The 25901-nt window shown below is 44.6% G+C and overlaps 1 protein-coding gene across 1 annotated transcript in view; it reads right to left on the bottom strand.

Moving 5' to 3' along the window:
- Nucleotides 1–25901, bottom strand: part of STAB2 (stabilin 2) — a 126730-nt gene that overhangs the window by 82625 nt on the left and 18204 nt on the right. The window contains exons 6-18 of the mRNA XM_036019503.1: nucleotides 23097–23192; nucleotides 21378–21503; nucleotides 20506–20702; nucleotides 18298–18431; nucleotides 13445–13578; nucleotides 11741–11823; nucleotides 10227–10376; nucleotides 8586–8729; nucleotides 8004–8060; nucleotides 7734–7859; nucleotides 2765–2818; nucleotides 2379–2459; nucleotides 297–449 (exon numbers count right to left, since the gene is read on the bottom strand). Of these exons, the coding sequence (XP_035875396.1) occupies nucleotides 297–449; nucleotides 2379–2459; nucleotides 2765–2818; nucleotides 7734–7859; nucleotides 8004–8060; nucleotides 8586–8729; nucleotides 10227–10376; nucleotides 11741–11823; nucleotides 13445–13578; nucleotides 18298–18431; nucleotides 20506–20702; nucleotides 21378–21503; nucleotides 23097–23192 (1535 nt within the window). The remainder of the gene's footprint in view (nucleotides 1–296; nucleotides 450–2378; nucleotides 2460–2764; nucleotides 2819–7733; nucleotides 7860–8003; nucleotides 8061–8585; nucleotides 8730–10226; nucleotides 10377–11740; nucleotides 11824–13444; nucleotides 13579–18297; nucleotides 18432–20505; nucleotides 20703–21377; nucleotides 21504–23096; nucleotides 23193–25901) is intronic.

Here is a 25901-nt window from a genome sequence, read left to right as displayed (position 1 = left end):
CTACTAATACTTTGATTTCTGACTTCTGGCCTCCAGAGGTGTGAGAGAATAACTCTCTGTTGCTTTAAGTCACTAAACTTGTGGTGATTTGTTGTAACAGCTTTAGAAAACTTAATACACTCAGGCAGCACCTATCATTGTGGAAATCCCCCGCAAAAGAACCTTAGTTCGCGCCTGCCTGTCCATGAAGACAGAGACCTTCTGGGAAGAGGCCCCTCAGCACGGTGAGAGCTGGGAACATTATCTGCTTTGTGGGGCTGTTTAGGGGTCCTCATGTACTTCCCTCATTTTCTTACCATTTTAATTTTTGTCTCTACTTCATCACATCGGTGGGGCAGAATTGGGGTGATGGAGGGGGGAATCAGAACTCCAGTCAGGGTGTAAATGTGGCCATCTTTGGCAGCGACCTCCAGTTCTTCCATGGCCACATCATTTGCCAGAATCTGCCCCTGGAAAGAAGCAATGACATCTTTCATTCTGTCCTTCGGGAACACCAGTGGTCCCTCGGCAGGTCTGCGTGGTGGTGACCTCACTGGAGGACTTCAGCTTCACTTAACTTTTCAGTGAGTGGGAGATTGCTACTGGGAGGGCTTGGCTGAGAGGGAAAGATGAATCTGTTAAATGAATTCTTGACTAGCACCAGGCAAGGATGTTATTGCAGAAATGGACCTTGCAGGTGCCATACTAGGGAAGAGTTATAACAATTTCAGCTCCACAATATATTTGCTATGACACTTTGGGAAAATTATTTTACCTCTCTGTGGTGATCCATTCACATTCATTCAGATACATTTATTGGCCTTGTGATACATCAGTAAACAAACTAAGACATGTTCCTGCTTACGTTGTGGGGAAGGGAGCAGAAAATGGACAAAGCAGTGAGAAATTCCGACTTCCAGTTTTCCCCAAAATCTGTTCCACCTGTAGTACTAATGGCAACTCATCTCTGTGGTTGCACAAGTCAAAAGCTTGGGACTCATGCTTGGCTTCCTCTCTCTTTATCTCCCAACCCATCAGTACATTTTGTTACATCTGCCTTCAAAATATCTTCAGAATTCAACCACTTCTCATTACATCCCTGCCACCACCCTAGTCTGAGTCACCATCATTCTTCTCAATTGCCTCCTGATCAGTCTCCCAAAATGTATGTCTGATCACATCATTTCACTGCTCAGAATCTTCTGATGGCTTTTCAACTCATTCAAAGTTAAGAGCCTATGTCTTTACCTTGAATTCTTAGGCCCTGCGTGCCCTGACCCCATCTCTCCTCCCTTCCACTGTCTTGACATCCTCTCTAAACTCTCTCTCTTCTGCTCTCTCTCATCTAGCCACACTGACCTTGAAGATTTCTCAAACAGGTCGGGCATGCTCCTTGCCTTTGCACTTACTGCTCCTCTCCCTGGAATGCTCTTTCAAATAGTCACACGGCTTCTCCCTTCACTTCTTTCAGGTCTTTGCTGATGTGTTTTCTTCTCCATAAGGATTTCTTGGGCACTTTATCCAAAATGCCAGCCCTCTCCCTGCTTTCTAGTCCCCTTCCTTGCTTTGTTGCTTTTTATCTTCTCACTCCCAGTTCCCTAATAGGTGGCATATTTCACTTTTTGTTTATTGTCTATCCTCCTATTTACTAGAATGAAAGTTCCATACAATCAGAGCTTTCATATGCTCGTTGATCTACCTTCAGGACAAAAAAATGGTGTCTGGCACAAAGTAGGCACTCAATAGATGTTTGTTGAAAGATGGAGTGGCCATTCATCGTCACCATCAACAATGAATCAACAGGAGACGTAATCTCTATGCTGCCAGACTTCTGCTGATATTACAACCCCGGGGAGTTAGCTGAATATTGCTGCCTTCTTCGAGCTTCTTAATTAAGTCATGTTGTCTCCCACCTCAGGGCCTTTGCACATGCTCTTACTTCTGCCTAGAACTCCCTTCTACTCTTCTTTGCCCATGTTCACTCTACTTATCTTTCAAATCTTGGCCAAAGCCTCACCTTCTCACCAAGGACCTCTGGACCCCCAGAATCCCTCAGACTCCTCCTGTTGCATGTTCTCATGGACCTCTTAACTTCCACTTGGTGGGACTTATTACAATTGTAATTAAATAATTAACTGGTTACTAATTAGCTATTTAAAGTCTCTTTTCTTTGTTGGTATGGAAGCCCGTCTCTTTCACTGCTTTACCCTTGGCATCTAGTTCAGACTCTTACATAGGTAGCTGCTCAGCAGCCATTTCGTGAAAAAGGTAAAAAGTGAATGAAATAATTGTAAAGATTTTAAGCCCTTGGATTAGTATAGAGGTAGGATAACCTAAAAAATAATTATAAGAAGAGCAAAAAAATAAGTGACAAAACCAGTGGTAGAATTTTCACTTACATTGTTGGTTGTGTTAAATTGTATGATCTGGTTGGCCATGCTCCTAATGTGAAAGGTCGGAATGAGGGTGGCCACTTCAAGCTGCAAGGAGAACAACAGACAGAAACATTTAGAGCAACACACAGAGCCCTGCTTTCATCAAGTCTTCACGAGAAGAAACAGCCTGCAAGTTTATGGACTAATCATGGGAGCTTTGATGTCATGGGTTTTGGGGCTTTGAAGATGTCTTTGATAGAAGGCTCATCATTCCTAGCTAAGGGTGCACTTGAAACTACAGAAAAAAGACAACTATAACCTATTTTTTAGCATCAAATAGTGTAACTTACGACTAGGTCAGATATCTTCAAAGCAAGGGAAAAAAAGAGAGCGGGAAAAATGGGGCCAACCTGGGTAAAGGGGACAATGTGGTATCTGACGAGTTCCAGAAGCTTCTGAGATCCCTGCAAAGGAATTAAAATACTTCTTTAGTCAATGAAGAAAACAAAACACTACCTCCCTCTTGTGGGAACCTCCTCAAATGACTTTGGATACTTAGTCAAGAAAAGTAAGTGACCCATACTCTCTTTATTGGGAAGTCCAGGTTGAGAAAAATCCCATCCCCTAAATAGCCAATATTTAGCAAATTCCTACTCTTGCAGAGGCTGTGCTAAAAACATTATGTGCACATTTCCTTTATTCCCCTCGACAGCCCTGTGAGGTAGGGACTACTATCAAGTCATTGTATGTGTGATAACACTGCATTTTAAAGACATATCCAAGGTCACAGAGCTAACTTAGAATATAAGTCTAAGAATTAGCCCAAGTTCCCACTCTTCTCTATGACCTCTTTGAATGTCCAAGGCTATCTTCTGGATTATCTACTACAGCCTTAGTTTATGATTCCATTCCACTTTTGCCATAGTAAGAGCATGTGCAAAGGCCCTGACTGAGAGACAACATGACTGAATTAAGAAACTCAAAGAAGGCAGCATTATTCAGCTAACTCTCTGGGGCTGTAATATCAGCAGAAGTCTGGCAACATAGAGATCATGTCTCCTGTTGATTCATTGTTGATGGTGATGATGAATGGTCACTCCACCTCTCAACAAATATCTATTGAGTGCTTACTTTGTGCCAGACACCATTTTTTGTCCTGAAGGTAGATTAACGAGCATACGAAAGCTCTGATTGTATGGAACTTTCATTCTAGTAAATAGGAGGCTAGACAATAAACCACATACTGATTATGGAGGAGTATACAGTCCTTGTTTGAATCACTTGGTCAGGATGCTTTCCCTTCTGAGCTCCCTTGATACATGGGCATTTCTCTTGCAAAGCCCTTAGCAATATTTCGCATGCTTCAGAAAACGAAAGCAACAGCAGAGGAAAAAGAAAGTCTTGGGACTCTAAACAGGATGAGCAGTCCTCCTAAGGGTGTTCAGGAGAGAGCACACAGAGTTGAGGAGACCAGGGACCACACTCTGGGGGAAGAAGCTGGTGGCAGTGGTGGTGGTCGGTTGCAGGAGGTCACAATCTCCCAGCTGAGCCAGAGCTGGGAGTTGCAAGCTTCACAGCCTTTGAATCTGCTTCCTAAGTGGCACAGCCATAGTTACCAGGTGAACGATCGCAAATCAAGATGATAGTAATGCCCAAGAGGCTGACCATTCTAGGGAGGGACGTGTTCAAACAGTGTGAAGTCCCAGATCAAAAGAAAGCCCTGCTGAATCTGACCAGACTCCTCTCTGCATTTGACCCTGGTTCCTATGCAGAGAAGTTACCTGTAAGTAAGGTGATCGCATATCCTGGTTTTTCTGGTACAACCCTCATTGTCCTAGCAGTCCCAATTACTCTCAAAGTTGTCTTGGTGTAAATGATAAGTTATATGGCTACTGTCTCTGTAAGTCAATAGCATTAGGTGCAGGACACGGTTGGTAAAAAGAGTGTTGAAGTGGACAACCATCTATAGTACTGGTTCTGCTACTATGTAACCTTGAGCAAGTCACTTGGCCACTGGGTTTTACCTTGCCCTTTATGCTATTTTGTGGAACCCAGAAGTGAGACTTGCAGGCAAAAACAATGCTCTTACAAACTTGGATGCTCAGGGGCAGAAGGGGTGAGAAAAAGTGGGGACCACTGGGGAAAATGTCCGAACAAACTGGACTGCTAACTTCCGGAAGGCAGGAACTGGGCCTATCTTATTAATCACTGTGTGCCCGTCCGGCACAGTATGGGGCACAAACATTTATGACAATAAATTAAGAGGAGGGGGTTCCTGGGAAGATCACTGAGCTGGACCTCAGGATCCTGCGTTCTGCTTCTGTGTGACCTTGAACAAACCACTTAACTCCTCCAGGCACAGCTTCACCTGAACATGAAGGGCCTGCTAAGGATTCCAGCCCCCGAATTCTATATGGAGGACTTTACTGATTGAGTAATCCCCTTCCAAAGCCTTGATAATTAATTGGTGTTGGATTCTTTTTACAAGAAATAGGAGAGTGAAAGGGACAAAGGCATGGATCAGCATCACCCCTGCCACTGTGTGTGCCCGCTGCCTTATCTGGCTGAGGGGCACCATTCCACTGGAGTTCAGTCCAGTGCGGCTCACAGTGACAGGATGCGCTTCCAGGTGCTGTTGTTGTAGAAGATTCTTTTGGGGCAGTGTATCCTTTCCCTTATGAGGACATCCACTTCCTCCCAGCTGTTTTAGGTAACAAGAGCAACAACAATAACAACAAAAACCAAACCTTTGGGTGCCAGAGACAAAGAGAGAGTTTTCTCCCCAACTGCAGGACCTTGCATTCTGTAAATCCACTTCCTTTTGTCCCATTTAGGTTTCAGGGTATTCGAGAATTGGCAATCTCTACGCCCCCCTGCACCCCTTTGCTTTTATTTCTGTCTAGTTCAGGGTCAAAGTCATAAACTGGGGCTTATAATCAGCAGCTGTGGTCTTCGTGGGGATGGGATGATTTTGAGACTGAAACGTTTTTTTTCAGGGAGGAATAAAGAGTACACTGGAAGGGAACCATGGCATTCCAAATGAGAAATTGAAACCACTCTTCTAATGAGATTGGTTTGTTTCCCATTTTATTGGTGTAGCTGATGGAAATTTCACTGTCTCCAGCTGAGGTTCTTCTCGGAAGAAATAACCAAAGGGTGCTATTAAGATGAATGGAGACAGAAGTTGCTTCCAATAGGTTGAGAAATGTTAACCCACACAGGCTCTGTACTTGAGAAAGAGGCAAAGTGGTTGTTTTATCCCTTACCTAGAAATTGAAGTGGAAAAACAGTTTATGACGGAGGACAAAGAGACTTGAAGGGTTATATTCTTTGCAGGAAGAAAAATATTGCCTTTGAGAGAAAAGAGATTGAGAGCCAGGAGCAGCGGTATGGTAGTGATCATTTCTACGGGGAAAAAATAAGCCATGATTTATAGTGTTGGCCAGTTTCTAGGGTATAAATCACCATGGGCTGATTTCAAGCGACCAATGGGATCTCAGTGAACAGAGCTGGGAAGAGGTACTCACAATCTCCTTGGGAGGGTCTGAGGGTGCCGGCTCTGGACACCATCGGAAGGGATTATGAGCGAGGGGAAAGAGAAAAGCTTTCTGAGCAAAGGTGCTTGACACAAAAGCAGGGAGGTTGCTTTGTTTCCTATTCTCGTTAAAAGGTTTTGTTTTAATTTTAAGTGTCCCTGATTATGTGTCTGAAAACTCCTTTATTATTAAAAGAAATTTATATCAGAAGCTCATGCACTCAGAGAGGACATATAATCTCAGGATTTTAATAATTTTTCCAGGGGAGCAACATTACTTTTTCAGCTTTAAAATTAGGTAGGTATAAGTTTGAATTCTAGATTTTTTTCCCAGTAGCTAAGTTTCAGAAAAGTTGAGTGTGAATCATATGTTTAAAATAAGATCCTATTTTTAAGACACTGGGAAATTTGGCATTTTCCATGAAAACCTGTAGCAAATCCTTTAATATGTTGAACATCTGTTTGCAATGTAAGGGAGTTTACCTCCTTATTTATCTCCTTGATGCATATCTTTTTTTTTATTTATTCACTTTTTTTTTTAGAGAGGGAAGGGAGCGGGGAGAGAGGGAGAGAGAGAGAGAGAGAAAGAGAGAAACATCGATGTGCGGTTGCTGGGGGTTATGGCCTGCAACCCAGGCATGTACCCTGGCTGGGAATTGAACCTGCGACACTTTGGTTCGCAGCCCGTGCTCAATCCACTGAGCTATGCCAGCCAGGGCGATGCATATCTTTTTAATGCATAGTTTTCTGAAAGTAAGATATCCTTGTAGTCCTGGAAAATATTCTAAAAATGGGTGTATCCATGTGAACCTCCAAGCCACATGCAAACAAGTTTCAGGGTTCCAGAAGGAGTGTGGCCCGGGCTACCTGAGTTAAAGCAGGTGTTGACCAAAATGTCTGTTTCTGGGCCCCCTTCCAGTACCATTAAATCAGAATGCTTGGGGAAAGGTTCTGGAATATGTCTAGTTTTAACAAGCTCCATTGGTGATTCCTCAGCATATGAAAGTTTGGGAATTATTAACCTAAAATATCTGGATCCCCCCCTTCTGTATAACTGGCACTAATCTACATGAGGTTATGGGTAGTCTTGCTCATTGCCAGGATGGAAGCATGATCCCAGGATGTTGGAAGAAAGCTGTGGCTCTGCCACCATTTGACATTTTAATGAGCAAAACTCCATAGTTAGCTATTTTTCCCTTCACTTGAAGGCTGCTATCTCTGGGAGATGAAACACTTTAAATGCTTTCAGCCATTTACACCTTAGCTTGAAGGAGTAAAAAAAAAATCTCCTTTTCTACAGAAGATTGTGAGAGAATTGAAGGTGTATGGTTTACAAAGAGAGGATTACAGTGGAGAGAGATGAAAGCAATCAAAAGGAAAGGCTCAATCATCTAAAATAAAACAAAAACATTTGCGCCTTTTAAATTTAGCCTAGGCCTGGCCCAGAATGGCCTCGTTTATAGACTTCATTTTCTAGATAGTTTTAGAGTTGTCGAGAACTTAAAATACTATTTTGCTATTGAGAAATATTAGAGGAGACAGGACTAATTAAGCCAGCCATTTAGATCTGGGGGATGCAAATAGATTTTATTTCCTATGCCTAGTCTGATTGACTGGTTACAACTATTTGGAACTCCATTGAGGAGAAGTAAGCCACTGAAACACCAGGCTTAGTTCCAGAGAACTGTGATTGATTAATGATGTCTGCCTTGGTTGTGGGAGGATGGATAGTGATATGTGTGCAACTTTTTTTTTGTTATGCCTAGTTTAGAAAAAGCTTGTGTGGACATAGACTGAGGCAGTGGTACTGACGTGATACCATCAGAGTAAATAGGAAACAATACCTCTGGAGAGAGGAGGTAATCGAGAATGCCATCCTCCATGTTATTCAATGCTTCATTACTTGGAACAAAAATGGTGTATGGCTCACCAGCTCCATCCCCATCATAGGCATGCCCCATGTTGGTTTTCTGCATTTAAGACATAAGATTTTATATATCTGCAACTATCTCAGATAAATATCTAAGTCCTCAAAATATTGGTAATCAACACGTTTGCTAGTTTTACAAAGGCTGAGCATAAAAATTTCCCAGGAATTCATGAAAAGTACATACCTCTAACAAAGATCTGAACTTGCTGTATTTTGGTTGCAGCATTGTCATTATGGTTTGCTAAAAAGAGACATTTAAAACAAATTATAAACAAAAAAAGGTGGTTTAGAAAATAGACACCCTAACATTAAAAGACAGAGTTTATGTGCAAGTGTGGATAGATACAAATGTTTTCTGTTGATTTTGAAACAGTAGTTTAGACCTGCACATTCAGAAATAGCCTTGAGCCATCATCAAATAGGTCAGAGGGAATAAATGTTATTGAAATGAGATTGCCCTCCTCCATAAAGCATGAGGGATAAGTTTTCACTGGTCACTGGACTGAATTGTTAGAGGCAACCCTAAAGAAGATCACAAAATCAAGGTCTTTCCTACACCTACTGAGCGCCTTTCTCTGTGTAGAGGTATCTGGAGTTCTGTTGAAAACGGATAAATGATCCCATCTTCCCCATGGTTGGGGTCCTAGCACAACAAATAAAGGACATGTATATACAGCTGGCATGCATTTTCTTTTTGGATGTGACCCTCTATGGAACAAAGGAAGATGAACTTGGGTTGATGTCACTATTAGCTGAAATATCTCACCTCCGTGTTGCTCTTAAATGTGGGTGCCATCTTGTCCATGGCTCTGTCAAGGATGTGCAGGATCCCGTTGGAAGCAATTATATTCCCCTCTATAATTTTTACCTTCTTTTTACCTCCATGGAGTTTAAGCTTTAGTTGATTGTCCTATAACACCAAGGGAAAATAAAATAAAATTAGCGAGGTGGCCTTGAAGGGGTGAGTATTGGACTAGAAGTCAGAAGTCCTTGGGTTCAGCCATTTATTGGCTGTGGGATCTTGAATAAGGATTGGCCTCATGGTATTTTCACTAAGATCAAATGACATAGCTTGTGAAACCACTGATGACTATCATGCTAAATGTGAATAAGGCATTACAAATCTCCCCTAATAACCTGCAACCTCCAAAAAAGGCAACACTATTCAATTTACTATAAATACATCATCTATTTTATTTATTTATTTAGTTCTCACCCAAGGATATATTTATGGGAGAGAGAGAGAGAGAGAGAGAGAGAGAGAGAGAGAGAGAGAGAGAGAGAGAGAAAGAGAGAGAGATTGTTCAGTATTCTCCCATATACATTCCAGCTGGGATCAAACACGCATCTTAGGTATGTGCCCTGATCAAGAATGAAACTCTCAACTTTTTGGTGTATGGGACAATGCTTCAACCAACTGAGCCACCTGGCCAGGGCACATCATGTACTGTATTTTCTTATCTTGTACAGAGAAGTCACACAGTAAAAAATATTTGTCGAGTGAATAACCAAAGCTAATTCCTTCTTCCTCCCATGTAGCTCCTATAAGTTATAGACTTAGTAAATATTTGTTGAAAGAATGCATGTATGTCCTTGGGAGAAAGAAGGCCACATCTTCACCTATCTTTCCTTGCTTCCTTCATTGCTTCCTTCCTTGCTTCCTTCCTTCCTTCCTTCCTCCCTTCCCTCCTTCCATCTACCCACTCACCTATCCATCCTCATACCCATGGTACAAGATACTGGTTAAGGAATCAGGTTTTGAAGTCAGGCAGACCTGCATTTGAATCCTGGCTCTGGCAAAATGTCCTTCACAGGGTTGCTGTGAATCTTATCCAACATAAATAAAGATTTACGCTAGTACCTTGCGTAGAGTAAGTGCTCAATAATCCATCAACTAGTGGTATTTGGTGAAACATAACTGTATACTCCATAATGTACACACGCACACATTCTGTTGATTAGTCATGTGTACCTCAGCAAAGTCACAAAAAGAGCTATTTATGAAAGGGGGGATAGTTTTATTTTAAAAAAAACAAAAGAGAGCTAATGGCATTAGGAAAGACAGAATGTTAAGCAGGAGAGGATGGACAAACTCCAGCAAACTAAAGCAAACATAATCCATTTCCTTTTAAGAAGAAGGCTGATCTGACTTTGCGCTGATACTTCCAGGGAACAGGTTGGCTGCAAAGTTTCTCCTTCCTGCTCACAGTTCAGTGGTTACCTTGAAAACCAAACACTTTATGACCCCCTTTTTATAACAGTGTGCCACTCTCCTCTATGACCCTTTCTGGTGTTGCTCCCCACTTCTTCCTATGCAGGGGAGTTCTTTGACAGACAGAGAGAGCCAGCTGTTGGCATTGTTGACTCAGTGGACAGTTCTGTTCTGGGACATCGGAGAAACCCTTACCTTATCACCATTGAAGATTTCCCCCGACCTTCCCGTCAAGGTGTAGAATGTGTCTGTGTGATTCATACTCTCGGTGCTCATCTGCCCGGCAATTATGTGGAGTTTCACGAAGTACTGAGTAGCCTTATCATCCATCCAAAGCCCATTTACCTAAGAAAAGGGAGCCTGTTCCTTTAGTCATCTCCATTGTTGGAAGGAGCAAGTGGGGTTTATGACTCATACATTGACTTGTTCATCACAGATGTCAAAGTCATTGCGCTCTCACTGGGCTTACAGATGCAGATGCCTTTCCCTGAGTGTAGCTGCCCTGGCCAGGCCTTAAAGGGAGTGGAAAGCTGGAGAGTGAGAGGTGATGCAGACTAGACTCTCCAGCCAGGGAGGTGCTCTAGCCTGGAAACCGACACAGTGGAGAGAGCACAGCACCCGGGCCAGGAGGAATGCGGAGGGGGGCGGGTACCAAGGAATCATCTTGAGCTCAGGAAGCAGATGAACATGAAATACAAAGTTAGGTGAAAAGAGCAGGCAGAGTGGACCAATGGAGCTTTTGAACAGTAACATTAAGCTTTTTGGAATCCATTGGACCAAATCCACATTTTTTAGGATATCATCAACAATCAACCAACACAGACTTTTAAAAAATTAACTTTCTGTAAACGGAACCTGTTTATTAAACAAGACACCATATGCAAAGTGCCCAGCTCAGAGGCATGCAATCTTTACCGGTTCTCCCCAACAGGCGAGAAGGGAGGGCATCTCTGAAGGTTAGCGACAGATTCATCTCAGACAGATGAAAGGTGGTGGCATATTAGGGCCAATGAGTCTGGAACTGACTGGGTTTTTCTCCCATGCAGCAACAATGATCACAAAACATCTTACAGTAAGATAAACCTGTTTTCTACAAACCAGTGTGTCCATTATGTACATTAAACCAAATCTAACTATTGGACACCATCGCAATGGGACACCAGGCACTACGAGTTTCATTCCCGTGGATGACATTGTCTCAGACAACAGCTGCTCACAGGGGAGGTGACAATTTTCTAGTTTCTCCCATCACTGTGACCATTTAGGATTTTAAAGGAACAGATACTTAGCTAATACATGGATGTAATTCTTCCTGTAGGAAGTGAGCAGCTTTGCACTATTCAAATCTTGTTGACCACGTGGCTGTAGCTAAGAACCCTCAGTGATTGCCCTTGAAGGGATAACAATTGAAAGGGACATCCGGGGTCTTGATGGGAGCTGGTCTTCCTAGACACACAAGTACATTCACTTCGTGACAATTCATTGAGCTGTGCACTCAACCCTTGGCATGCTTTCTGTCGGGGTGTTATGTTTCACTAAAAGAAGTTTACCAAACCATCACCATCTCAACATCCTATCATCAGTAGCTTCGACTTTAATGGGGGTTTCTCACTTCATGTAAAAGCTGGTAGTGTCTACTAAGATTTTTGTTGTTGCTATTATTTTTTTTTGCATCAGTCTCTCAGTGTAGGTTTCTTTTAAATACTTACATCGAGTCCTTTCAGCCCCTTCTCTGTCGTCAGCAGCACAGTGAAGGGTCCCAGGTTACTGAGTGGCCAGGCGTAAGCTTTGCCTTAGTGGTTGAAACACACACAAAGAAAACACAATGGGTCAGTGGCACGTGCGGAGCACAATCAGGCAATGGCCCTTGTGGTCCATGTGCACCCTCGACTCAGGGTTCCTCTGTCCTAAGTGTCACATGTGGGCCCTTTGTAAACTGGGAAGCTGTTTAAGAATGTATGGCCTCAAAAGCTTCCTCATAACAGTGTGATTTTTCTCTGCATCCACAGTTTTGGCTGTAAGGATACCATGGGATGACATGAGAGGTTCTGTGAGGGTCATGTGACCAGATCCTCAGATAGCTCCAGCCAGCAGGTCCCTGACCCTGTGCCTGACTCTCTGAGCTGTCACCACTTCTGTGCGTAAAGCCCTTGTTCTATCTGGAACCAGATCAGACAAGCCCCATGCTTGGTTATTGCTCTGATCTTGCCATCTTGAAGAGGTTAATTTTTTTTTTAAATCAAAGGACTCTGCCTTTTCATTCTGCAGGGGCCCTGCAAGGCCTGTGGCTGGTCATGTCTCCATGCCACCGGGGAAGCTGTGCTCTCACACAGCAGGCAACGTGTGCACCAGCACTTTGCAAACTGGGCGGGTGAAAGGGTGACAGAACCCTGTCCAGGGCAATGTTCAAGGGCCCAGCCTGCAAAGGACACTGTCACTCCAGTCTGCTCTCATCTGATATTTCAAGAGTCCTGTGCAGAAGGCTGTGAGGAGCCTGGAAGACTGCCCCCGAGCCCTGAGGCATGCTAGTAATGCTTAAATCCCCTTAGGATGCCTCAGAAGGAACAGGACATTTATGCAGGACACACGTTAAGATTTATGTGAGGGACATAGCCCTGACCCATGCAAGACATTTCTTTCTCTGTGCCCTTTCTGGGGAATCATTTTTGGTGACTGGGAAATTCAAGATACTTATATTTTAAAGCTTCTGTGGATGGGTTGAGTCTGTGTTTTATTTTCCGTGTGTGGGCCATACTTGTGTTTTATTGAAAGTGTTGTCTAAGGCTGCAATCAGCCATCAGATTTGATTCTTAATGGCCTAGAGGGCATTTGGAAATGCAGGAGGGTATTTGGGTCTGTCACCTTTCCTGGGGGAGGCTAGTGGAGAATGTGTCACTGGAGACAATTAGTGGTTGGGTGCCAATGATGCTCAATGTCCAGCAATGTTTGAGATGGTCACACACAATCAAGACTATTCCCAAAGTCCAAACAGCACCTCCGCTGAGGAACATAGATGCTGCCTCGTGGCCTTAGTCATTCTTTATGCCCAGTGTTACCTGCCAACCTTGTTTCATACCTGAAGGGCCCATAAGGTCAGGGGAAAGAGGATGACCTCCCTACTCATATTAGTAGCTGCCCTGTCTCAGTGTTGTTGCAGACTGGGTAAACTGTGGTGACCCAGCTCCCTATCTCTTAACCGTGGCATTGCTAGGTCTCCTGTCACTAACTCCTCTGTCTTTGGAAACAGCTGCCTATCTTTTCCTTCCTACCTGCGTGGCCCCTCCTGGAAGTGCTGATTCCCATTCATAGCCTTGCCTAGCCTGCCCACCCTTTTTGAATGATTGTGCCTTGCAGTTGCTGTGGCCTGAAAGAGGGCAGCCCTTTCTGTGGAATGTGCACCTGTAGATGCATACCCAGGAGCGAGATGAAAGAAGTCAGACTTCCTTGCCATTTTCCTCCGGGTTCAGCATTTAATTCTCTGAGTCTCTCCATGATGTTTCCGTAACACGTTGAGCCATCACCCACGTAACCTTCCTGGCAAGTGCATCTACAGAGAGGGTGAAAACACATTCTCAGGGTCTCGGAGCCATTGAGTGTTGAGATCCTGCAGAACAGCTCCTTTGTCTGCATCCTTGTCTGCAACGATGGGGAGAGCGGTGCCCAGGGTCGGCCAGGGATGAGGCCAGGAGAGGAGAGGCGCTACACAAGTGAGCCCTCCTAGAGCGGTGCCTGACACACGGCCAGCCCACAAGAAATAGATGTTTAATAAATTATGTATACCTACAAACACCAGATATCTTTGTATATTTTCTCAGTATTTTTAAAAGTGGGATCAAGAGACCACGTACATCAGAATCACTTGGAGTGCTTACTATGAATGCAGAGTCTAGAGCTATAGGCAACTGATCTGCGTGGCAGTGGCGAATGTAGCTCAGCTCTGGTTCAGAAAACCAGCAGGCATGAGGTGGCACATAAGAGCCAGGCCCACAGATCAGCTAACCCATGAGAAACCAGGCCTGCATTGTACCTAGGCTGCTTTGAGGCTTGCTTTTGCTAAAACTCCCTCACCCTGAATTGAAGCAGCAAATGTTTACTGCGTATCTTTAAAGTAACTTCCTAAAGTCTGTGCTAATCCTCCCAAGGATGGAGTGTAACCAGTTAAACCACTTTCCCCTTTGCATTCACAACATCCTTTCCTTTGTTATCTGTAAAAGGTAATCACCTAAAGCAAACCAATGCATAATAAATGAGGACCATCCTTGATGTAAGGTGCCCAGAAAAAACAATAAAAGCTTGTCCAGGCAAGGGTCAGGGCCCTCTCTCACTCAGAGAGTGGCCACGTTGTCCCTTTTCTCCACAGGACTTCTGCAGTCCCTGTGAATTTGTTCATCGCATCCACAACACACAGACCCTGCTGGTCAGGGTCTACATCATAGCGGCCCACCATAGAGCCAGTGAATCAGAGTAAGTTACTGATGTCAGCCTCAGAGCTGTTGATCTGCTTAGGAGACTCTTCCCTTCTACTTCCTTCCTAGCTGAGGTCTCTGCTCAACTCTCCCTTCCTTAGGGAAGTATCCCATGATGGTCCACCCCCTCCCTACTCCCCAGTGTGGATAAGGCCCCCCTTAGTGTGTACTCTCGTGGTACCACATAGCTCCTCTCTGTACCACCAGGGCCAGTTGCAATTCTATCTTAACCATGTGGTTATTTGACCCAATCTAATTTGAGAAGAGAGTGAGGGCAAGGGCTATGTATGTACTTATTCATTGTTGTAACCCTGGGATTCTACATAATTCTAGAAGGATACATATGAGTTTCCCAGCAAGACAAATTTAGCGACTGAGTTTTCAAAGTTTTTATAGAGCATCCACTCTCAACCAGGAGCAATTTTGTCCCCCAAGGGACATTTGGCAACATCTACAGACATTTTTGGTTGCTGCAGCCACAGGGAAGGTGCTAGTGGCAACTCTCAATAGTAGGTAGAGGTCAGCGATGCTGCTATACACCCTAGAATGCACAAGACAGCACCTACTACAAAGAGTTACCCAGCCCCAAAGGTCAACAGCGCTGAGGTTGAGAGACCTCATTATAGGACATCACTAAGGTAGGTCTAACCACAGAACGGTAGTCTATTTAATACAATCAAATAACAGATTCTTACTTAAGCATCAACTTTTTCTGCAAGTACTGTGCCACAAGATGGTGGATTTAAGAAGGCCAAGAGCAGGATTGGAAGTGATACAACAGTCATTGCTGAGAACTAATCTTGCTCTAAATTATATGTTGCATTAGAAGACAACCGTTAATAGCTGGACAAGTAACCTTTACAAACCACTAAGTATGTTTCTCTCTAAAAGTTCCCTAAGTTGTTATGAGGCCAATGATCTGTTTTGTGTAAAATGACTTGACTTGTTTTTTCTAAGAATGATATTTTAATGGCCTCAGTGTGGGATGGAATGTATGAGACATAAATATTGTTAAATTTTTATTTAAAATCTCCGTCCAAAGTCTGAGACTTCATGAGATCACTTTCTGACTTAAGTGTTCTCCATCGGGCTACGGCACATTCACAGCATTGCCTTCTTTATAAATTGGTTCCTTATTAGGTGTAAAGGTCTACTGCTATCTTAAAGCTTTACAAACACCCCTACGTCAAACCCTCACGCACTGTTGGTAGGAATGCAGGTTCCTACCGATGTTGGTAGGTGCAGCCACTGTGGAAAACAGGGTGGCGAGTCCTCACAACATTAAAAATAGTACTGTGTTATGACTCAGTGATTCCACTTCTGGGGATATATCCAAAGAATCCCAAAGCACTAATTTGGAAGAACATGGGCACCCCTATGTTCATTGCAGTGTTATTTACAAGAGCCAACATAGGAAAGCAATCCACTAGACAAGTGGATAAAAAGGCCATAGTGCATATATACAATGGAATATCACTTGGCCATGAAAGGAATGAAATCTTGCTATTTGTGACAGCATGGACGGGCCTAGAGGGTATTATGCTAAGTAAGATAAGCCAGTCAGAGAAAGACAAATACCATATGATTTTACTTATGTGTGAAATCTAAAGAACAATATAAATAAGCAAATAACACAGGAACAGACTCATAGAAAGAGAGAACAGACCAAAGGTTGCCCAGGGGGAGGGGGTTGGAGAACTGGATGAAAAAGGTGAGGAGATTGAGAGTACAAATTGCTGGTTATGAACTATTTAAGGAGACATAAAGCACGGCATAGGAAATATGGTCAATGACATTGTAATAATTATGTATGGTGCCAGGTGGGTGGTGGCGATAACGGGGGGATCACTTTGTAAAGCATATGGCTGTCTAACCACTGTGCTGTACACCTGAGACTAATATAAAATAACATTGGATGTAAACTGTAATTAAAAATTAAAAAAAGAAAATTGTGAGAGTTTTAGCTCCCCTACAAAACAAACAAACAAACCAACCAACAAACAAACAAACAAAACTACCAATAACTGTGGGTCAGAATGCACGTGACTTGTCTGAGGTCACCCCACAGGTGAATAGTGGGGCCCCCATTGAACCCATTCTTCTTTATCGGGTGTTCTTTGGTGCTAATACAGTGTGATTTTAAATATTCTGCATAAACTAATTACCATATCGAGGAAGCATAAACAAAATAGATCTTTATCTGAGGTGGAACTAAATTACCCGAATTGCTGATGGCCCTATATTTTATCCAAGTAATTTAGCCAGCCTTTAACCCAAGCTTCTTCCCTGCTGAAGACAGGCCATTATTTGGGGAGGGGGCAGGGAGGGTCAAGGAAGTTTGTAAGTGATACACATACCCCTAAAATCCATTGTTAGTTCCACCGACATTCTAAACAAAAGTTTTAATGCAATTTATATCATTCTAATCTTCATTATTTTTAGTTTTTCAATTTTATCTTCTCAAACACGAAAGAGAGTGCTTAGAGTAAGCTGCTCACGCTTCCCCAGAGGATGGTTGGAAGTATGTAAGCTGGCTTGTTTGATTGTCAGTGGTACCAGAATCTGTGTTTAAAGAGGATGTGCCTGTACACTGTGCGTGTTGGTGCATACGTGACTATACACACAGACGGGGGGTGTTTGTGTGTGTACACACGTGTGGAGTGATTTCCATGTTCCAGGTCCTACTCAGAGATTGATGAACGTAATCTCATGGTAGCCTCACTATACCCCTCGTTTGGAGAGGTATGTGGCAGAGCTGCGATTTGAACCCGGATGTTCTGATACCCCAATTCTTTCCACTTTATCCACGGTGAGCGTGGATTCACTTATTTGCATAGACAGAATGGGATGACCACAAAACCTGTCTGGACACATCCACACATTCAAAGCCCAACCATGAAAGGAAGTAGAAGGGGGTCGGGAGCCACAGAAACCCTTACAGTTCCGTATGATGTTGAGCTCACAACGGCATCTGAGTCCTTCCTAGACACCCATGACAATAAGAACTGAAAGTGGCACCAAGAGGGAAGCCTTGGTCTGGGAAAGACTTGGGTTCTGGCCTCAGTTCATCCGCTAATAACAACGTGAGACAGAGCTGTGCCGCAGTTTCCAGAACATTCTCTCCTGTAACCTTCAGAACAAACTTATGAAGTAGACATCACCGTGCTCATCTCATACACGGAGAAACGGAGGCCAGAGAGATGGTGTCGCTTCCCCCAGGTCGTATGACTGAAAGATACCAGTGAAGAGACGCAAACCCAGGCCTTTAGACTTCAAATACCACCCCCTCCCCACCTCGCCAGCTGCCTCTGCCTCAGGAATTTTCATGCAAATATTTTTACTCACAGTAAACCCCTGCTTTTAAGTCCTGGAGTCTAGGAAACACCATTAATATTTTTTCACTTTCCCTGCTTTTGTTTGGCATTGCTAACAAGCCATATTTCACAGATGAGGAAACAGGCATATACATTAGAGGCCAAACCCCCGTAATCGCAACACACATTCGTTTTCCCAGGGCCAGCAGCTTCCTTCTCCCGCCCTCTGACCACTTCACACCAGATTAGCAGCCGTGTCAGTGTTTCAGGCCTTTCTAACGGTCATTAGAAAGGAAACACTTTCTGAGTGATTCATCAATTACACAAAGATTCGTGGAGTGCCTACTGTGCTTTTTGCATTGTGCTATGTGGGGGTAGGGTGGACATACACAGAATAAGACACTTTCTTGCAGGAGAAACTGATGCCATTGACTGGCCATCATTGTCACCACTTGGAAAGAAGGTGGTGGGACTGCAAAGACTTACTTGGTTTGGCCTGGTGCGATGGTGGAGCAGTTCGCTTTCCTGTGACAGGGGTTATTAGAGGCACAGATGTCAGTCATACTGCACCCCAGGCCAGGCACGAAGTTGTGGTAATGCTCTTTACACTCACAGTGAGACTTCAGTGGACAGGAGAAAAAAACAAAGAGGGTTCTAGTCAGTCACTGAAGCTGACATTCTCCTTACACTCCTGTCTTTATACCTCCATAAAAACTAACTCAGGGTAGGTCCAGAGTGTGGGCTGGAGCGAGACCTTTGTCAAAGTGTGCAGAATTGGGAAACCTCTCTCGATGCTGTATCTGTTTGGAGACTCATACACCTTGTTGGCAGTTTACCCTTCAGTTTTCTTGTTTGCAGACCCTGGGCCTCGCTGGCACCATAATTCTTGATTTTAGATCGTCTACAGCTGAGTAGAGAGTGGCACTCAGATGGGAAGTATTATTGCTCTAGAATACTGGTTTTTAGCCACTCAACTCAAGTGGCATTGGGCTATGTCTGGAGATTTTTGATTTTCACAACGGGTTAGGGGTGGTGTCACTAGAGGTCAGGGATGCTCCAAACATCCTACAATGCTCAGGACAGTCCCCACCCCCCCAACAAAGAATGATGCATGTGGTCCAAAATGTCAATACTGAGGTTGAGGACCCCTGCGACCCACCTCAGGATAAAAGACCTACACATTCTGAAACTGAAGGGCTGGAAACAAATTTTCCAAGCAAATGGACAAGGAAAAAAAAACCCGGGGTAGCAATACTCATATCAGACAAAATAGACTTTCAAAAAAGGGCCATAAAGAGAGACCCAGAAGGTCACTTTATAGTACTCAAGGGAAGAATCCACCAAGAAGACATAAACATTGTAAATATATATGCACCCAACCTAGGACCACCCAAATATATAAAGAAAATCTTAGAGGACATCAAAAAAGATATTGACAGCAACACAATTATAGTGGGGGATTTTAACACCCCACTATCAAAAATGGACAGATTTTCCAAACAAAATATCAACAAAGATATTGTGGCATTGAACAAGGCCCTAGAGGAAATGTACTTAAGTGATATATAGAGAGCCCTCCATCCCAAAGAAGCTAAATACACATTCTTTTCAAATACACATGAATAATGAAAGTAATGAATGTTCTGCTTCTGTGTGAGCAATGGGGGTTGCTAAGACTGGAAATTCTGCCTTGGAACGCATATCTTAAGAGATAAAATATATTTTTAACCTCACTCCCAAGGTCCCGGGACCTCGGTTCAGGGTGTAAAATGGCTTTGCCCACAGGGGACCTTGTTTAAAGGATACAGTTCAGCCCTTTACATTCTTGCAAATCTGCCCCAGAAATTGATAGCAGAAATGTTGTGTGATATATTCTTTTTTTTCTACAAGATAATATTGGGTAGATTCCATACAGGGAATGCCAGGAGCACTCCTGTGGGGTACGGAGCAGACAGCCGGGGACCCATCACTGTGTCTGGGTCAGGCACGGAAGCCTGTTCTCCTACCCAGACAGAAACAGCCTTGGGTGTGGACGGATTTCCTCCACTAAACACTCAATGTGCAGTTCTGGGTTTAGCAGGCACGTACCCCTGCATTTTTGACAGATGAATGAGATATCAGGAAAAGGGTTCTTTCAACTGGACTCCTCAGCAAAGGTCTCCTGACCAGGCTGAATTTTACCAGTCAAGGTCATGATGTGATTTCGAGGGTCAGGGTCTCAGCCCAGAATATCCTCACTGCTTCCTACACTCTGCCAGTGCTGCCTGGCATTTCCTCAGTGTTCATCCCTTTGACACGGAGTATTTTTGAAAAAAACAAAACAAAACACTAGAGTGACTGGAGGATTGCTGGTAAAAGTCACTTACACAGTCACCCAAGACTGGTTAACAGTTTATTTGTTAATCTAATTTGAGTTGTGTCTATATTTGTCAATCACCCTATAGGACTAGGATAGGAGAGAATGTAGGACAGTTAGGTTCTGACCGGGGAGCTTGGAAAGTGTGAGTGTAGAGGGTGCCCAGGGGAAGGGGCGTACTGTCATCCCTGAGCACGTGCAGGGCTGTCTGGAGGGGAAGCCCAGCTGGACGCTGAAAGGGAGCATCGGGAAGGCCCAGAAGACAAACGACACCTAAGGCTTGTTTTACCTTTGGTGGGTTGTCCTACGCCCGTCAGTTCCGTGCAGCAGTAGCTCACCTGTCCAGGCCCGTCATATTTGCACACCGTGGACTTTGCAGGGCAGTTCCCGAAGTTCGTTTGGCAGGGGTCAACTGGTAAGCACACGTGGCCATCCCCGTGGTAGCCTTCTTGGCATGTGCAACGGTGCTGATTCGGTCCCAGGTAGGTGCAACGAGCGTGACGGTGGCACACATTTTGTAAGCACGGATTGATGGCTGGAGAAGCAAGGACAAGGCAAGGGGCGGTTACCGCACCCGGGACGGGGAGGGACCACGGAACGGCGAAGGCGCTGCCAATCACAGCTCGTCCAAGTTGCACAGGCAATCCGACGATTTTGAAAGGAGGAGTCCGAAACATTCCACCTTACCCTCCCAGATCACCCCACCTACCAAACAGACTTCCATATGACCATCAGAGATTATAGCTATACATATTGCATTGATATATCGTTGTGCCATGTGCCATGCAAATATAAATATAAAAGAGCATGAACGAAAGCAATGAGGCTTATAGAATTTATAATATGCACTGTGCTCTGTTCTAAGCATTTGTCATATATTAACTCAGTTAATCCTTACAACCCTCCGTAAATACCATTATTATCCCCATTTGTTAGATAGGAAAATGGGGGCACACTCGGGTTAAAGAATTTGTCCAAGGTCATGTAGTCAGTAATAGGCAGATCTGGGATTTGAACCCAGGCAGTCTGGCTCCAGTTTCATGATGAACATTTTGCTTAGAACTGTTTATATATTTCTTTCATCGACATAGAGAGGAATAGAAGTGGTCATTGCATTAAAATTAGGGAGGTTGTGAGGGTTTTTTTTTCCTTCTGTTGAGTAACCTAAACATCTCAGCTAATGCACTAGCAGGATCTACATTGTACTCACGCTCGCAGGATTTGCCGTCGCCTTTGTAGTTGGGAAGGCATTTGCATTCCAGTCTCCTTCCGCCCTCCTCGGAAAGCGAGCACCTGGAGTTCTCTGGGCAGAGCAAGGCTGCACATTCAGGGATGGCTGCGAAGGGAGGTTGTGGAGGTAACTGTGTCAGTAGAACAACCCGTTCTAAACAACTCAACAAATGCAACATTCCCGGTCACTAAAAAGGTAACACAGGCTTGTCGTAATTCCAAAAAAATAGAACACATAAAGTGAAAATTAACTGTCTTCCTATTCTGACGATCCCACCCCATTCCTAACATAACCCATGGCAACAACCAATATATGTATAAGTTTATTTATATGGTTTTTAAAACAATGTAGGATCCTGTTAAAATATTTGGAAACTTGTTTTTTCATTTAACAATATATTATGGAGGTCTTTAAGGATATACTTTAATCTCTAATAACTGCATGGTATTTTACAACAGTGATGGAACGTAGTGGTTGTTAAAAACTATAAAGAGTTTGACATAAGCCCTGGCTGGCGTAGCTCAGTGGATTGAGTGCAGGCTGCGAACCAAAGCATCGCAGGTTCGATTCCCAGTCAGGGCACATGCCTGGGTTGCAGGCCACGGCCTCCAGCAACCGCACATTGATGTTTCTCTCTCTCTCTGTTTCTCCCTCCTTTCCCTCTCTAAAAATAAATAAATAAAAATAAATAAAAAATAAAAACAAAGTAAAAATATTTTAAAAAAGAGTTTGACATAATAACCAACAGGCAAAGCTAACCAGTTGGGCTGGTTCAGTTTCATGGGTGCTGGTAGAGGATAGGAGACCAGATGTAAGAGACCCTGGGTCAGAGAGGAGGGCAGTTTATTACTCATACAAAGAGCAATAGCCAGAGTGTCAGCATCACTGCTCCAGGCCTTCCAAGCCCCAGTTCCCATGGGGCAATGCAAAGAGTCCGGATGGAGACTGAACATGCAGGGGATTTCGTTACAGGAGAGGAGCTCTGACCTTAGGGAACCTAAGGTGTTTTTTTTTTTTTTTTTTTTTTTTTTTTTTTATAGGCAATGTATTAGGGCCCAGGCAGGAGATAGAAAACACATGATAATTTGAACAGAGAAAATTGTAGTGTAAAGCATTATGACCAGAGAATTAAAATAATGGCGAATTCCATGTGAGAGTTAGAAAGAACTCTAAAGAATAAAGGAGTAGCAGAAATACAAGGAGCAGCCACTCCCCTCGGGTTGAGGTAGGTACTCAAGGTAGGCCCCCCTCTGTCCAGGGCTGAGGTCCAGATACCCCTGGAAAGGGCTGAGGTCACTAGATGGGGAGAAGGTGCTGAGATGCCTTCGTGGCAAGATTTGCCAGAAATCTTCCCTCTGGGGAAGGCCATCCACAGGGAGGTGCTAAGAGTCAGGACTCACTTGGTATCTGAGGAAGCTGCTGGGACCGGGAGCTAAGAGACACTCTCTCGGAAGTGTGGTGGACTTCTGTGAGTGGCCGGGGCCGAGGTGGCTTCAGGGGCCAGCTGTGTGGGATGCAGATAGGGCGGCCAGCTCCCCCAGGTGGCCAGTCCCGTGAAGCCCTTGGTGGGCACAGGGCTGAGGAGAGGGTGTGCGGAACAGCACGCCCCTGGGCTGGGCCCAAGCCTGCGTGGTCTGAAACGCATACGCCTGTGCCCAGCTGACCTGGTGTGGCATTGAGGAAACTGGTGGTACTCACGCTTGTCACACTTGGGGCCGGTGTATGCAGAGTAGCACTCACAGGTTCCATTGCCATTGACTCCGCTGTTGCATACTCCATGCACGCAGCTGCACACTGCAGATGGAAAATGGGGATTTTTCAGTCCCTGAATGGATAATATTTTCAGAGAGTGTTTATGGAGACTCTGCATGACGAGGCAGGGAGAACCATGGGTTTGAAGTCCTAGACCTTGGCTTGAGCCTTGACTTCAGTTTCTTTTTAATAGCTTCGATGTATTTTATCCATAACACGTAGATAATGATACCTACCTCATGAGGTTTCTATAGAATTAAATGAGATAGTGTCTATAAGGCATACTTAGCATATCACATGTACTGGAGTTCCTTTCTCTATTTTCAAACTAGTTACATCATTCTCGGACAGCTCGATGAAAGATTAAACGGGATGTCTTACATACACCTGTCATGTTTAAGAGAGAAATGCCACCACCCATGCCGTCACTGTTGGTAAGAGGAATCTATGGGAATAAACTCTCCTTCCTGAATGATGAGGCAACGAGAGCGAAAGAAGAAATTCTGAAGGGCAGAGAGTAACTATGCCATGTTTAACAGTTTGAAATAGGTGATGTTTCAGCCCTGAGACAGGTCATTTCAGGGATGAGAAGGCCAAGTGAAGACAGCAGCAGTGATTGGGGGGATGCTGCCATGAGCCAAGGAGTGCCTGCCGCCCCCAGAAGCTGGATGTAGCCAGGAAGGGTCTCCGCTGGGGGCTTCGAAAGGAGACTGGCCTGCCAACATGTTGATTTTGGATTTCTGAGATGACACATTTCTATTTTTCAAGCCACTCTGTTTGTGGTATTGCACTTTGTCACACCAGCCCTAGAGAACTAATAAAATGATTCCTCTTGACTATTGAGGTTTTGATGTCTCCGTCAGTTCTGCATCTGAGACATACCCCTCATCCACCTCACCCTGGAACTGGCCCTGCGCCTGTTTTCGTTGAGTACTCATTACCTACCAAGCATTCTGCCACAGGCTTTACATGTATTATCTCATTTAATGCTGACAGCACCCTGCGATGCAGGGATCATTCATTCAATCATTTATAAGTATGAAAAATACGTATGAAAAAATGGGAGATGACTAGCTCAAGAACTCATTCAAATGAGTGAAAGATTCAATCAGATCTGCATTTGTCATTTTTTTCTTCAAAAACCAGTTTGCCACTGCTTCTATTTTGGCAAAGCACTTTGACATCCACCGACGGCTGTAGCTTTTGGAAGAGCTGAGTACCGGAGGGAAGTGAAATGGGTCCTGGAGACAACTGGGGTGAGGAGGGGGTGCACTACGAGCTCAGCAGAGAAGACTCAATTCAATTCAATTGAAAAATATCTACGCAGCTCCTACCTAGTGGCAGGCACTGTATTAGGCACAGGGAATACAAACACGAGTAATTCACAGTATCTTAATTCAAGGAGCTCACCGGGCAGTGCAGAAGGCGGACCCTGAGAGATACAATGACATTGTGTGATCTGAGTGTTGTCCTGTGGTCCATGGGAGAGGGTGAGGGGGCAGAAGAGGGAGCTGAATGTGACCCAGCCCCTGCTCCCGATTTCCAGTTCGATGCAACAGCTGTTCCTATTGCTGAGGTTCCCCTCAGGCAGTGTAGCTCGAGCCCAAGAATCTGGCTTGAGCCTCTCCCTGTGTCCTGTCCCTTAGCGCGGCCTTGGGCTGGATTAACAGCTTTCCGGGGCTTCCGACACACATTGCAGGGCTGCCAGCCTCTGTCAAGAAGGTGTCCTTGAGAAGGAGAAATGAGCAGCAGGAGGAGTCCCAGATGTCATTTAAAGAGCCCTTGGTATTTGTTGCCAATCTCTAGAGACGCTTGGAACTTGAGGTGTGTGACTTCGGAGTGGTCAAAGCCATGGCCATCTGGGTCAGAGGGACAGTGCGCAAAAGCCCCTGTACTGGGCCCCTTGGCAGAGTGAGCTGCTCCCTCTCCCACGTTTTTGTGGCATCCGCGGCACTGTGTACCCTGGGACAGCACTGTCACCTGTGTTTCCAGCTCCTTGAGTCTGGGCACCTAATCTCTCCCCTGTTTGGATCCTCATCACCTATCAGGGGTCTAGTGGTGCATGCTCACCTGTGCAGAGTGGCAGAATGCTTGGGCACCCAGGTCCAGGTGTCAGACACTTGGGGTCAAACCCTGCCTCTGTCCCTATAAAATCTGCATGACCTTGAGAAACCCCTCTGCGTCTTCATCTATAAAATGAGAAACCCAGCTTGAAGAGTTGTTGTGAGGATCTTCCCACAATGCCTGGCTCATTGCAGGTGCTCAGCAAACGCCAGCTACCCTTAGTAACTAGACATGGTTGTGGGACTGATCTGGGGGTCATGTCAGAGGAACGGGCTTTGCATTCGGCCCCAGCCAGGAGTGGGGCACTGCGTGGGCTGAGGCCTTGGCAGCAGAGATGAAATCCCTTGGCGGATGCAGCTCTAACTCATGTCTAAATTAATCACCGGTTGGGCAGGAGAACGCTCCAGCAGCAGGTTCAAGCCGGCGTTAAAAATAAACTGCAGCTAATAGAGCTGTCCTACTTACAGGCGGAACGGCCACCTCTGAGGGCCCGACTCCCCGCCGGATGCAACAACACTGGCACCCAGTGGATGCCCAGCTGAAAAGGTTTGCAAGTTCCCCAGTGCCTGCCAATAGGCAATGACCAGCCATCACTGAGCCATCCATCCATCCATTCATTCATTCATAGGTGAATAAATAAATGGTCACCTTACTGTTGGATTGCTTTTGTCCTCAATACTTGCTTTT

Source organism: Phyllostomus discolor, chromosome 2, assembly GCF_004126475.2.
Source record: "Phyllostomus discolor isolate MPI-MPIP mPhyDis1 chromosome 2, mPhyDis1.pri.v3, whole genome shotgun sequence".
Taxonomy (NCBI): domain Eukaryota; kingdom Metazoa; phylum Chordata; class Mammalia; order Chiroptera; family Phyllostomidae; genus Phyllostomus; species Phyllostomus discolor.
Note: the sequence above shows the minus strand (reverse complement) of the source record. Positions and strands in the feature narration are given on the sequence as shown.